Source organism: Haliaeetus albicilla, chromosome 1, assembly GCF_947461875.1.
Source record: "Haliaeetus albicilla chromosome 1, bHalAlb1.1, whole genome shotgun sequence".
Taxonomy (NCBI): Eukaryota; Metazoa; Chordata; class Aves; order Accipitriformes; family Accipitridae; genus Haliaeetus; species Haliaeetus albicilla.
This window is the reverse complement of record NC_091483.1, coordinates 24,754,824-24,769,283: the sequence shown is the minus strand read 5'-3', so window position 1 is coordinate 24,769,283 and position 14,460 is coordinate 24,754,824. Positions and strand designations below refer to the sequence as shown.

At 41.2% G+C, this 14,460-nt stretch overlaps 1 protein-coding gene across 2 annotated transcripts in view; it reads left to right on the top strand.

Annotated features, from left to right (window-relative positions):
- Positions 1-355: 355 nt before the first annotated feature.
- Positions 356-14,460, top strand: part of UBA6 (ubiquitin like modifier activating enzyme 6) — a 34,190-nt gene continuing 20,085 nt past the window's right edge. Inside the window, exons 1-12 of one of the 2 annotated variants that reach the window (XM_069782293.1) lie at positions 356-508; positions 802-929; positions 3,213-3,275; positions 4,794-4,888; positions 5,723-5,751; positions 6,551-6,645; positions 7,158-7,269; positions 8,361-8,441; positions 9,012-9,134; positions 10,982-11,105; positions 12,358-12,461; positions 13,257-13,319. In XM_069782293.1, coding sequence (XP_069638394.1) covers positions 3,235-3,275; positions 4,794-4,888; positions 5,723-5,751; positions 6,551-6,645; positions 7,158-7,269; positions 8,361-8,441; positions 9,012-9,134; positions 10,982-11,105; positions 12,358-12,461; positions 13,257-13,319 — 867 coding nt within the window. In that variant the 5' untranslated portion in view covers positions 356-508; positions 802-929; positions 3,213-3,234. Of the gene's footprint in view, positions 631-801; positions 930-3,212; positions 3,276-4,793; positions 4,889-5,722; positions 5,752-6,550; positions 6,646-7,157; positions 7,270-8,360; positions 8,442-9,011; positions 9,135-10,981; positions 11,106-12,357; positions 12,462-13,256; positions 13,320-14,460 lie in introns of both variants that reach the window. The other variant, XM_069782301.1, reaches the window with a different exon arrangement.

Genomic DNA, 14,460 nt, shown 5'->3' with positions numbered 1-14,460 from the left:
TTCACAACTTCATTCCTTAGCCCCTTTTAACGAAATTTTGCCTATTTTTGAGGTAGGCGACATGTTGCTGGCGGTCTCCTGCAAGATGTGGAGGAGACGGTTACCTCAGAAGCAGGTCTCGCAAGCGCTCTTGATCGTCTAAACTGGTGACGCTTGAAGCTAATGGGGATTTTTTTTTTTTTTTTTTTTTTAACAACACGGCGTGTTAGCTTTTTTGGGCAGAAAGTGGTGTGTTTTTTAACGGCTTATGGGTCTCCCGTTGGCTACCAGCGAAGGCGACGCCGCCCGCCGCCATGTCGCGCCGGCCTAAGGCTGCCCGCCGCGGCCCACCCCCTCACGGCGGGAGGAGGCGGGCCGCGGCGGGCGGCCTTAGCCCGGCCCCTCATGTCGGCGCAGGCGGGGAAGCGCCGCGGCACCGGCGCTGCCGTTTTCCATCCCCTTCCTGCCTCTTCCCCCGTCGCCGGCGGCGGCGTTCGGGCCTCGATCGCAACGCCAGGCCGCCGCGGTGGTGAGGGCGGGCGGCGGCGGGGCTGAGGAGGGCCTGAGGCGGGCGGCGGGAGGGCGGCGAGTCCGGAGTAGGCCGGTCTGCCGGGTGGCGGTTTCCAGCGCCCCGGGAGCCGGGGCGTCGAGGTGGGGGGCTTGCAGCCGGTCTGGCTCTGCTGGGACCCGGGTCGGGTTGGTTTCGACGCCAGTCGGCTCTGTCTCGGTTCCTCGCTGTAGGTCCGAGGTGTCCTTTTTCCCCCATTAGCCCGGCTGGGCAGTTAACAGTGGGTCTGAGCGTTCTCTCTCTCTGCTGAACAGGGAGCCTGCATCGACTGGGATCCGCCTCTGGAAACCCTGGGTAGGTGGGATGAATCCAGGCCTCCCCGCCATCCCAGCCTGCTGAACAGCAAGTAATTAATACTGCTTCAGCCTGCGCTGACTTGGAGGTAAGAAACACTGTGAAACCGGCCCACTGCTGCAGCTCCTGTGCCTTCGCTGCTCTTCGGAGCATCTTAGACCTTGGTAACATGTAGCTTCTCAGTTTGTCCCTGGGTTATGTCCCACAAGCAGCTGAGGTTTTAAAAAATGAAGGACGTTACTTACACAGTTAAATAGAAACCCGGCATTAAAACTGATAGTGTTGGCTTTTAAAAAGAAACAGGCAAGTGTATAAAGGTCAAGCATCTGGTAACAACTAGGACATAATGTTAGAATGGCTCCCTCCCCTGCCCCCCATATTACATGCCTTTCTTTGAGACAGATTCAGTACCGGTTGAACTAAAGTGGGAAATACAACTTGGGTGTGGGAATACATTAACAAAACTTTGCCCTAGAGCCACTTGACAATAGTACCACTAAGTCCTCTTTTGGAGGGAGGTGTTTTGCCATACCTGACAGGTACACTGGCAGTAGCTCAGTGCTGCAACAGAGAATGAAGGAGGAGAACTGGGAATTGATAAAAATATTGGAAGAGCTACTGTCAGACAGGTCTGCGTGAGAAAAGTTTCGCCTGTGGGTTGATCACACATTCTCATTGTTTACAAAAGGCTGTTTGGGAGGGAACACTGATTGAGATGGCTGTCAGCAACCACAGCAGAGGAAGCTGGGTGTTTTTTATCCAGGGGTAGATCACCTTCCCCACCTTAGTACCACAGTCTGTTTATGTTGGGCTGTCCCAGAATGCCTGTGCTGTTTGTGGAGGGTGATCATGGAGGAGCAGAAGAAGTTGGGATGGTTGCTCTGGGCCATTATGAGATGGCCCTGGCTTGCTCTGAGGAAAACTTCCAGTCTTGTGTCCTAGGCAGTGGCTGAAATGAAGGCTTTTACCTAAGCAGGGACTGAAGCCCATGACTCTTTGATGAGGTGTGTTGTTCTCTGGCTTGAGATCTGGGTCCTAGGATGATCTAGTAACATTGGCATTGCTTGTCTTCAGCCCTTGTTGTATAAGGGCATGGGAACTGCACTGAAGTGACGGCGGTGTAGATTGCAATGGACGTGCCTCACGTTGACTGTCTTGTGTGTTAGCTTATGTGTAGGAGTTAGTATCCACACTGTGAAAGAGCTTAACTGGTGAGACTTGTGGCCTGCTTTCAGTGTAACTGTCTCTTGCTGCACTACTTCTGCGCTTTCTAATTCAGCCTAAAAAATGAAAAGGGTAAATTGCAGGTCAGAATGTTGTAGTCTCTCAGGCTGTGACAGGCTGCAGGTGCCATACTTCAGAATGTTAAAGTGTTTACCAAAATGATCTGAACAGTAAATAGGAGTTAACCTTTGGGCGGGATTGCCTTGAAAGCTGTTTTAGGGTATATCTGCTCTCAGGGGAAAAAAACCTTCAGTATATCTGAGCCTTTGCTTTTCAGTCTCTTAGGAGAAAGGATTGTCAGCCATGTCTAGCCAACACAGCTTGTAGGGAATTGAAATAAGATGTGTACCTTCCTAGTAGTGATGGGACCTGATGTTCTGAGTCAAACCTGGGGTCTATTTTGCTCATCTTGTATTTGGTGGCAGTCGCCTGCCAGACCTAGGAAGCACCAATTCCCAGCCTGTATAACTAAGAAACAAGCTGCCCAGTGGCAGTTTGTTCCTAATCCTAGTGCTTAGTTATCACTAAGGTAACTTAACAATGAAAAACTCTTTGCTAATGAATGAAGGCCTTAATAGCACAAATTATGTTTTTTCTTAAAATCTTAGCAAACTGTGTAACTTGATGTCTTAGTTAAATGTTAATTCAGATCTTTGGGTATTGATTTCTTCAGTTAGCTAAAACAGTAACCTGTTTTCTGAGGATTTTCAATTAACATAGAAATAATGCAGTGTAAGTAACTACTCCTTGTCATTCTGGGATCTCCTATCTTCTCTTCCAAAAAAAAAGCACCAGTCGGGTAGATGGAAGTTAAAACAGCTTGGAGCTGTTACTATAAAATGAAATTGTACTTTTAGTAAATCTAACTGTGGCAAATACAAGAAGTAAGTCTTGCACCTCCTCAGTGGGGAAATTAATATGTCTGTATTTTGAAATAATTTATTAAAGCTTTGGGTGTTCTTGTCTCCTGGCTCCTATGCGTTTTAATTACCTAGATGCTGTGGTGTTCTACAGACTTCTTAGATGTTACACAGGAATCACTTTGAACATTATGTTTCAGTTCTTCTATTGAAGAATTGGGGGGGGAGGGGCAACTGTGAAATTGCATCCAATGTAACCAGATTATTTCTTTTTGTAACCCGTCTAGTGTAAACAAATCACCTTGCATCATGGCGGCAGACTCTATGGAAATTGATGATGCTTTGTATAGGTAAGACTACCTGATTTTTAAGTGTTGCTCTTGACTTTTCAGCAACACTTATGCTTACATGCAGTAATGTGAAAGGCAAGGCTTGAAAACACTATCTCTTGCCGATTAGGTAAAGGTGTGTGTGTACTTTTGCTGCTGTGTCCCTCCTTTTGTAAGGCAAAAAACCCCAACGTGTTCAGCAAGTGAAATAAATAGAACCCACTTCTTGCAAAGTTAGCAGTGAGAACTGGTTGAATTGAAGATATGATCCCATCTTTCTGTAAAACTGTTCCTTTATTGGTCTCATAACAGGTGTTTTCTGACCATTATTAGTATTTGACCAGTAAAAAGCATAGGTAAATACTATGGAGTTGTACAAAGTTCCAGTAGTATCAATAATGAGTGCTTTTTGGAAAACAGGAATAATACTTCTATCTGTAATACGGATATTCTTTCTGCCTTTAACTTGTTTCCCTTTGATGTAGGAGATATTCCTCTCTTTCTTATTCCCCATCTTCTTTCACTACCTTCTTTTTGCCTTCCTTTTCGACATTATGTAATTTGTCTCCTTCATAATTTCATTTATTCCTCTGTCTTTGCCATACTTCTCTGTCCTCATGAACATCATCAGTATCTCTCTTATCCTTCAGCGTTTTGGGTTTTTCTGGTAGATTTAAAAAAAAAATATTTTTGTTTGTTTGTTTTAATTTGTTATCTGGGAGTGGCTTGAGATCACTTGGCTTGGCAATAGTTCAGAGAGCTTGTACTGGAACAAATGGTATCCCTGGAAAAACGTGGTGGGATGAAAAGCTTCTTTATATATAAAAGTAAAATAAAATAATTTAAAAAAAATCATCTCTATGTGAACAAATGTGGCTTCTTTTTATTTCAGTGCATTGCTTCCTGTGATGTATGTGTCGTTTTACGTTTTGTCACTAGTCTTATGGAAGTCATACTTTTCCTTGGTGGAAAAGATGGTATTCAGAATGGTTTAAGTTTAATTGTACAGTTGGAAACTAAAAGCTCAGGATCTGACTACAAAAGGTGCTGCACCCTCTGGTTTGAAGATTTCTGATAACAAAGAAATTCTTTGGCTTGCTTGTGTCTTCAATCGTTAATTCCAAAAACCTACTATCCTGAATAGGTTTTACACTAATTTAAAATTAAGAAGTTATTCCTCTTCTCTAAAGCCTGGCACTGAAAAGATCTGTACTAAATGGTTTTCCCTATTTGGATTCTGAGTGCACATTTACATTTGATATACATTTATTTCCTAAAGCACTGTACAGTTCAGATACACGCATGTTATGTCCTCAGTTGCGTGTTCAACGGAGGGCTGGTAAATAGAACTGTGCACATGTGGCTCGTGACACACGCTCACTGCAGAACTTGGTGTTGCAGATTAGAAACTGGTTGGAATGATAGAATAACTGAAAATATTTGAAATTTCTTGGAAAAGTCTGGGAATTCTTAACTTGCTTTCATATGCTCTTGCCTTTATTTGTATCTCATTTTGATGTGAATTTATCTTTGCTGTAGTCGCCAGAGGTATGTTCTTGGAGACACGGCAATGCAGAAGATGGCTCAGTCCCACGTATTCCTGAGTGGTATAGGTGGTCTTGGTGTGGAGATTGGTAAGTTAGGTGATGTTTATTTAAGCAGATACAAGTGCATGTAAACATACTGTCCCAGAATACTTCTAAAGCTTATTTTAGATGTAATAAGCATATCCGAAGTATCTGAGAGAATTTATATGTGCATGATGCGTATCAGTAACATAGCAGATGCAGGAAAGATCCTCGACTTTTCTCTAGTAAGTTTTTTACTAGAACAACATTTCAAATTTTACTTTAAAATGTGCTTGCATGGGCCAGATCACTTTACCCAAAATCTTATGTCTTGGGTGAGGGTTGAGGGTGGATGATCCAAGTTATTCCTTTAGGCATCAGTATCAGTGAATGTAATACAGGAACAGCTATAGCCCGAATTATCCCCATGTAGGAAATGGGGGGGTGGGAGGTAGGAGAACAGGTGAAATTTGGTGAAAAATGCATAAATAACTGCCCTGGTGCAGAAAACTCCTTAACAATTTCCCTTACTCTTTATAAGCAAGACTTGTCTTGGCTGGTTCTTACCTGGGGTACCCTTTCAGTTGGCTTTAATGGTACTCTGCACCAAATACCAGAACAGACTCATGGGGTTTTGCAGTTTATTGTCATTAGTGTCTCTGTAATCACGCTTGTGGGATGAAGAGCAGACAAATGACAAATGTAGAGAGCCTTTTTAACCTTTCTCATTTTATTCTGCTTTCAGTGGTGCTGTAGAATGCTTGAGCCAAATGTAAAAGAGAACACTTAAGCTGTGAAGTTCTTAGCAATGGCATACTGTTATTGTCCACCCACATAACTATTCAATTACAGATTTGCAAGAAACCTGCAGCAGTCCTTCTCTCCTTTTTTTTTTTTCAGCAAAAAATATAATTCTGGCTGGGGTAAAGGTATGTAAAAGAGTTCTGTTGTTGGGTATTCTTGGGTGAGCAGGAGAAAAAGGGACAACACTACTAGCTTGCTAATCTTAAGTTTCTGAAACTGTCTTTCAGTAGAAGGATTGCAAAACATTTGAGGACCTGGGGTGAAAACTTTTAGTCATCTGGATGTTCTAGTGGTACGGTCAGAGTCTCATGTTAATGTCCACTGCACTCTGAAATAACCTCATGTAATATTTTAGCCAGCTGCGGATCAGACATTGAATCCTTTTGTACAAAGTGGCCTCTCCTAAATGGAGTGGTATAAACTCAAAAGGCGAACTATTCAAAATATGTTACCCTATTCTGTCATCCATCAGAATCCTTTTGTGTAGATGTTAGAATGGTTGGGTGTTTTAATCCAACAACTGCTTTTGTGCTGCTGGGATTAATTTTATTAGGGCGAAGCCTTTTAAAACTCTTTTCTTCCAATCAAAAAACCCCTTGTTTATATTTTTGGGAGTCCATTACTTTACAGGTCGCAATTGGCCCTAAATTGCAGCGTGGCAATAATCATCCTTGGTATTTAAATGCTCTCGTCACTACAAGCTGGAAGGAAAATGCTTAATGAAATGCATATTGCAGATAAGTTTCTGTCTTTCAAACAGTAAGTTTTCTTGGAAAAGAGGTTGGAGGAGCTCGTTCTTATACGTAGTACAACTAGATCTTCTGCAGTGCTACTCCACCAGCATTTTATGTGGGGCTTAATCCTTTTGGGTGCTATGACCATGTACACTTCTTCCAGTAAATGCTTTTTGCTGAATTTTCTTAGGCTCTTACAGTTCATGACACCAAGCAGTGCACAAAATGGGATTTGGGGATCAACTTCTTCATCCATGAAGATGATATTACCAGTCAAAGGAACAGGTTGGTGAAGTCTTTGGAGTGAGGGAGGACTGAACTTGACTGGGAGTAACAGTTTCATCAGTGGCAAAAATAACAGTTCATCATCCAAAAGCTACTAGTACCTATCAAATACTTGGTAAACCCTTTCTCTGGAGTTACTGGTTTTGAGTACAGTGCCCAGGTAAGTATTAGGGGAAGTCTAGGTTGGGACTGGAGTTCTCTCTGAGTCAAATATCTCACTTCTTGCAGTTGGGAGCTTGTAATATAAATTTAATAGTAGGGGCCAGGGTCAGCCACCCCTGTGAGACTAGAAAACAGTCATGACACCAGACTGTCAGTGAGTCCTGCTGTATATTGGACAAAGCTGTTTTTTCCTCAGACCTGCTAGGAATTTAAGTGTGAATAAATGAGTTGGTGATTATTGCCAGGAGACTTCCTGAGGGACTCTCATAGGGCACGTGTGGTATGAAATTCTGTATTGAAAATACAATTTTGTAGATGCATAAAAAACTTGAAAGTTGTTGTTCTTTCAGGGCAGAGGCCACACTTCATCGTATTGCAGAACTCAATCCATATGTCCATGTAGCAGCATCAGTTGTGCCACTAGATGAAACCACAGATCTGTCATTTCTAAAGCAGTACCAGGTATGTCACTCTTAAAGCAGTTGTATGTGGTATTTTGCTCGGAACAAACAATTGGGATTTTTTTAAATGTTTTTACGTAAGTAAATAAAATGAAAACAAACTTTAACGTACATTTTGAGATGATGTAAAGAAAGAAGTAGGTCTTGTGTTAATGAAATGGTTTCGCTTCTTTTTTTCAAGGCTGAAACAGTGGTTTTGTGTTCCTAGCACTTTCTTATGACACTTGTTATGGAATTTACTTTGACAATAAATAGCTAAGTGAGATTGCCATTTTGTTTGAAGGTGAAACGGAGACTTTTTCTTGCAGCTACATAGCACAGATGTTCTATATATATTTGGTGTGATGTATTCCAGGCAGTAGAAACTCAGGCTGCATAATTTGATCATTTATGTATGTATGTATGTATCTAATGAAATGTAAGCTCCTCTGTGGTGGAATGAGGATGTTTTCAGTTGGTCAGTTAGCTGTCTCCTGCCTGTGTGCATGGCTCAGTCTGAGTTGGGAACTTTTTACTGTGTGGCTATTGGTTATATCCAAGCTCACAAAGTTTCTGAATGTCTCACTGTAATAAGCCATGTATAACTGAATGGGACACAGTACATACGCTTTGTAACCCAATACTATCCTAAACTTGAAAAGAATGCTTACAGAAATTATATGTTTGCAATTTGATGAGCACCAGTACTTGAAGCTTGTGCAGGCTTCTTGGTGTGCACTGATGAGTATCATTTGTGTTTGTTTTGCTAACTTTAATCTTAAAATTCAAGATCTACATTTTCTCTGAGATTATCCATAACTGTTTTTCTAAGTATTCTAATTAGGTTTTGAGTTTCACAGCTGCAGTAAAAAAAAAAAAAAGTGAGAATTTGCTGTTCCTGCTCTTGCTCATCTTGTTTCCAGAACTTGTGGAGCAGTAACCCATCTGTTCTAATGTGTAATGAGAAAACTGACTCAAGACTGCTTTCTCTGTTATGTGTGTGGGAAAGGAATCAGGACACCTGAGTAACTTACTATTAGTACTACTTTTTCCATAGCCTGAAGATGTTGATTGCTTTCAATGTCTTAGACTTATTTCTGTTCTTGTTCACAGTGTGTCATACTGACTGAAGTAAGTCTGTTGCTGCAGAAGAAGATTAATGACTTCTGTCATGCTCAGCAGCCACCTATTAAGGTAACAGAAAAAACACATGAATAATCCATACAGTGAGCATTCTGGACCTCCCAACATGTTCTATCCAGAAATGGAGAAGGCTGGTTATGAGGTGTATAGTTCTATGCAGATAACATGTTGATGGAGCAGTTTGAGTTTCAGGAGTACGATGCTGCTACTCTGTACATGTGTCTGATGTTATCTGGATACCAGCCCAGATAACCATAGCTTGGTTCCTTAAAAAAAAAAAAAAAAAAAAAAAAAGATGTTCTGGTAAAGAAATAGTTTTCACTGTTAACTCATAATTGTTCTGAAAGAATATGCTGAGATTGAATGTAACGGTAGTAGAAATGGCAGTATTTCACTGTGTATTGGTGTGTTCCCGGTTTTGGTGTAGGGGTTCAGAAATGCTCCAGCAGGTTCAGAGTCTGTCATGAATGCTGTGCTATATCGTCAGTGGCCTGGGTGCATGTGGCAGGTTTCTACCGTAGAAGTTAAACCTGCTAGCCTTGGACAAGGTTGAATGTGAGAGGTCATTCCTTTGGCTTGTGCTGTTTTAGGGATACTCATGATTTTTACTTTCTCTTGTAGTTCATCAGTGCAGATGTATATGGAATATGTTCGCGTTTGTTTTGTGACTTTGGTGATGAATTTGAAGTGCTGGATACAACGGGAGAGGAGCCAAAGGAGATCTTCATTTCAAATATAACACAAGTAAGGGATAGAAGTCATTGTGCTGCTTTAATTTTTTTATAATGACTTGTTACTGGCTATGTGACCAAGCAGAGTGTTTCACTTCAGCAGGCTGCTAAGCAGTTGAAAACTGGCAAAATAGCAGAGGCAAAGAAAGTTACTTCATTCTTGTGTCTCGATCAATAACAGTCAGTGATAACATGCTAACATTGTAGAGCATGCTGATGCCTCCTGGTCATTACTTGTAATGTAACGTCACAATATTGAGTCTTTTTTGAGAGAGAGAGAGAGAGATGAGATGAGATGTAGAGAGAAGAGAACATAGCCTTGGTGTGGGAATAGGTTAAGTCTTCTAAGGAAGCCCTGAAATAGGCATGAAAATAGCCTGTTTTTATGAGAAACTGCAGCACACATAGAGGAGGATTACTGGAATGATCAAGGGGATTGAGAGCCTGTTTTGAAAAGAAATTTAAGGGTTTGTTTTAAACTACCAAAGTAGAGGCAATGAGAAGAGGATATTGTTGCTAATACGTCCAGTGCAGAACGTTAGAGAGGATGTCCATTTGATCTTGTGTTATTGTTTTATAAGTGGAAACGACTTCATCTCCTTCTCTTATCTCTGGAAGTCCAGAGTATAACCTCACTCATCCAGTAGCAAGTCTTTTGTCCTATCTCCAGTCTAGCTGTAATAACTGAACTAGAAGGGGTTGTATAGCAAGTTGGGTTTGATCTGAATTAAAGGTCATGATATGATTTGGGTAGCCTGTTCTTTGGTATCTTTAAAAGGGAATGGATGACTTGATTGTCCTCATTAATTACAGAGAGTGCACAGTTTTGTTTCATGGCTTGTGCTGATTGCCTGCCAACTCAAGGAATGAATATAATCTGTGCATATATCCTGTGATTCATAATCTGATACTCGAGTTTAGTTGTGTCTTGCTTCCACTCTCTGAAGTGTAAAATGACCAGAATTACAACTCAGTACTGAAAACACCATCAAGTGGCTGTTCTTGTCCTGTGGACAGGGTCAACGTGGCATTCTGTCCCTAAATCAGAAAAGAATTTTCTCTGGTCAACTCATTTGCCATTCTCCATGCCACAGAGAATGTAGTCCACCGTAGTTAAGTTTCATGCTACTTAACTGAAATCTTTCTAATATTGGGAGCTCAGGAAGGGATGGCAGGAGAGTTTAGAGGCCAGGCTTGCTTGCAAATCCACTATGTTACAGCCTGAGCTGCACCACAAGGTCTTGATGAGCTGTTGTCAGACTGCAGAGGATTATCTGTGTGCATGGGAGGTTGGCATGACATCCTGTAACAGGATGAGATGTCTGAGATTCCTGCAAGTGTAAGCTAGCTTGTTTGTGATCTGCGTGAGGCTGTGGTTTCCTGTATTTGAGCATGTCCAGCTTTGTAAGCTTCCTAACTTTCAAGAATAAGTTTCAGGTGTCCATTTTAAGGAGATCAGATGCAAAGGAAGCATGGAGTAATAAGGACCATTCACAAGACTTTATTTCTTAATATCTGTGAAAATTTCTTTGTACATATAGTCTATTTTTCCTTTGGAAAAAGGAGATGAATTTGCTACTACTTCAGAATAGAACAGTGGATTTGACTGCTAAGAGCTAACAAATGCAGTTTGCTAACATGCTGAGAATTGTAAAAATGAGAAAGTTTGTGTTATGAAAACACTGTTAAACTGAAAATAACAGGACTGAAAAAGTTATCATAGGTTATGGCAGAACTGAGGTACGAAAAGTATTAGAGGCTGCAGTTTCAATAGGCAAAAAGCTATGTGTCTACGATAAAGTGTGACTCCTTTACACAAGACACTTTCCTCCTTGCTAACTTTGCCATTTTCACTTTCAGTCAAATCCTGGTATTGTCACTTGCCTTGAAAATCATCCACACAGGCTTGAAACAGGACAGTTCTTAACCTTTCGGGAAGTTAATGGAATGTCATGCTTAAATGGATCCACACACCAAATAACAGGTAAACTGTTGCTGACTCATTTGCAAGATATTTATTTTTTGGCCTGTTTTAGCTCACTCTACTGTAGCCAGAGGAGTGCTGGGTTGTGCAGACCTCCAGTGAACTTGCACAAAAAAAAATGGTTTCTGGTGCAAAGGTCTTCCTACTGTAGTCTTGACTCCATTTCCATTTAGTCTTTCCAAACTCATCTTGCTGCTTAAGGAGCAGTGGAAACTCTCAGCTAGTGGAAACTAGTTGGCAGCCTCTGAGGTTACTGTTACTAGTTTGCTGATAAAAGTGTTTTGTTTTTTGGAGGATCCCATAATGCCTGTGCTTCTGTCACGGTTTTGGACTAAATTAACACTGCTTTGTGTGTCACTGTTTGCCTTGTAGTTTTTTGGGTGACGATTTAAGTGTACAGGGATGCATTGACATCACTGTTTCTAAGCATGCTTTTGAAGTGATTCTCATGATTTATGTTTACCGTGCTTTGGTCTGCATCATGCATGTCTCAAAGCATACCAGTTGGTTCCTTTTGGATGCTGGGGAATTGCCCAGTTCCCAGATCTGAATGCCTGTTTGTCTGGAGCAGAAGAGAAGAGTGGGTGGGTGGGGGCTGTTTGTTTGTTTTTAACTATTTTTTGGTCTGAGACAAAAACAGTACCGTTGAAACATGTGGTTGAGTCGTTTGGACCCTTTTGTTTTGCTAGTGTTGACGCTGTGTTCAGTTCCTTCCTCCTAATCATGGCCCAGCTTTTGGTGTCAATTTTCCATTCAGTTTTCCAATCCAAGACAAATTAACAATTTTTGTGTCTTCTTGCTTTATCTGAATGATGCTCCAGGTGGTATGAGAGGAAAGATGCAACTGAAATGCTCCAGCTGCCCTTTTTGATTGCCTGTTTTAGTCACGGGGCTAAAATCCAGCTCTGAGCAGTATACTGGTCACTGCTGTGCATAGTCTAAATAAAACCGAGAGTGATTTCATTTTTGTTATAGAGCTGTGGTCATCAGAATCCTTGTTAAATCTGCTGCCTCTTTAAAAAGCTTATTTCATAACAGATCATGTGAAACTAATACTTTAGCCCAGAGACTGGCAGAGAGGGACAATCCTGTTAGGAGGATCAGCTGTGTTTTATGCTTTCAAAGCAAGGTTGCACACCACAAAATTACAGCATAAGAAGCATTGGCAAAACCCCACTTTATTGTATACAGAATTGTAGTATGCAATGACACTTTTGGTTATCAGTCACTGTTTATTCTGTTCTCTTTTCAGTGGTGTCACCTTATTCCTTCAGCATTGGTGATACGTCAGATATGGAGCCTTACTTACATGGAGGCATAGCTGTCCAGGTGAAGACACCCAAGATGTTTTACTTTGTAAGTGTGTGCTTGACATAACCAGGTTCTTGAGTGTTAATGATCTGAGCACTGGATGCAGAGTTCAGCAGATACATAATTTGTTTACCTGTGATTTGGGCTTACACTAATTTTATTGGTAAGAATAGTGATACTGATTTACTAAATCGTAGAGAATAGGAAATAATTCGAAGTTACCTGCCAGTGTAGAGAGAAAAAAAAATTAAGGGCAGGTTATCCCTGTACTGCTGGGGACTCCATGAAGGTCTATGAGTATGTGGTTTCTTGGTGGCCTTCTGAGAAGAAGAGACAGTTGGGTGAGTCTGTATAAGAGGGGTTGCATGCTACATGGTACTGTGTGCCTTTTTGGGCCTGCGGAAAGTAGATCCTGACTGCCCTCCAACATTCTTCTAAAAAGCTAGGAGTGAGGACCAGCTGCTTCTGATATGAGAATGCACAGTTCAGTATCTTGTCTCTGTGAAGTAGTAGCTTCCTGTTCTTCCTGACTGGGGAAGTTCTACAAGCAAACAGCCAATTGCCTATAAAATCTCTGGTAGCTGATCTCAGAGCAGTTTGAGATGGGTCTTGCCACTAGGATGTGAAACATCTCTGACCATTTTCGATTTGACAAAACTTGCAGTAGATGATTATTTTATGCATCTTTTGTGGCATTAATAACAGAGAGAGTAATAGCAATGCTAGTAAGAAAGGATATTTGGTTCTTAGTCTCTCCAGGAAGAGTATTGTTTTGTCAGGTGGCAGTGACTGTCGTGTCCTTAAGTGGGTGTGTTGTTATCACGAATTCTGTTTTTCCAGGAACGGTTGGAGAAGCAGATAACAAATCCATTATGCCTTGTTGCGGATTTTAGCAAGTCTGAGGTAATTAACATGTGGGGATTTGGGCATAAGTGCTTTAATGTTAAAACTACATGGAATGTAATCTGCAGCTTTATGTGTAGAACAATATAATTTCCTAACTCTATTCTGTAGTAGTTAATGATGAGTTTAAAGTGTGAAATAAGAGTGAGGTATCAGTTTGTGTGGTCACACAGAATATACATTATGGTTTAGATCACCATAGAGGCTTGTTATCCATGATTTGCACAAAGTATATTGTAAATGCATAGCTCAGCCACCTCTGCTGTTTAAAATCTCAGTTTTTGATAAGTCTTTAATTCATGGGAATGTAAATTTTGCAAGTGACAATGATTTTTCTTGTTGCCCTGGTTTCAGCTGCGATAGAGTTAATTTTCTTTCTAGTAGCTGGTATAGTGTTGTGTTTTGGATTTAGGATGAGAAGAATGTTGATAAGGCACTGATGTTTTCAGTTGTTGCTAAGTAATGTTTAGACTAAGTCAAGGCTTTTTCAGCTTCTCATGCCCAGCCAGCAAGAAGTCTGGGGGGGGCACAAGAATTTGGGAGGGGACACAGCCAGGACAGCTGACCCAAAGTGGCCAAAGGGATATCCCATACCATGTGATGTCATGCCCAGGATATAAACTGGGGGGAGTGGGGCTGGGAGGGTGGATCACTGCTCGTGAACTAACTGGGCATCAGCTGGGGAGTGGTGAGCAACTGCATTGTGCATCACTTGTTTTGTATATTCCAGTTCTTTTATTATTATTATTGTCATTATTGTTATTATTATCATTATTATTTTCTTCCTTTCTGTCCTATTAAAATGCTCCTATCCCAGCCCATGAGTTTTACTTTTTTTTCCTGATTCTCTCCCCCATCCCACTGGGTGGGAGGGAAGTGAGTGAGTGGCTGTGTGGTTGCTGGCTGGGGTTAAACCATGACAGCTGTATTTAATGGTGTTTCGTTGATAAAAATCACACTGGCATCAAAGCTGGGATAATCTTAAAAAGGTGATCGTAAGTTGGTTGGAAACTGGAGTTAGCAGTGTAAGAATAATTTTTTTTTCTTTGAAAAAATGATTCAGTGGTATTTTTACAGTCTGAGAGGAAGCTGACAGTATTTGCCTCTAACACAATTTTAGTTAAATATTATAGACATGCAA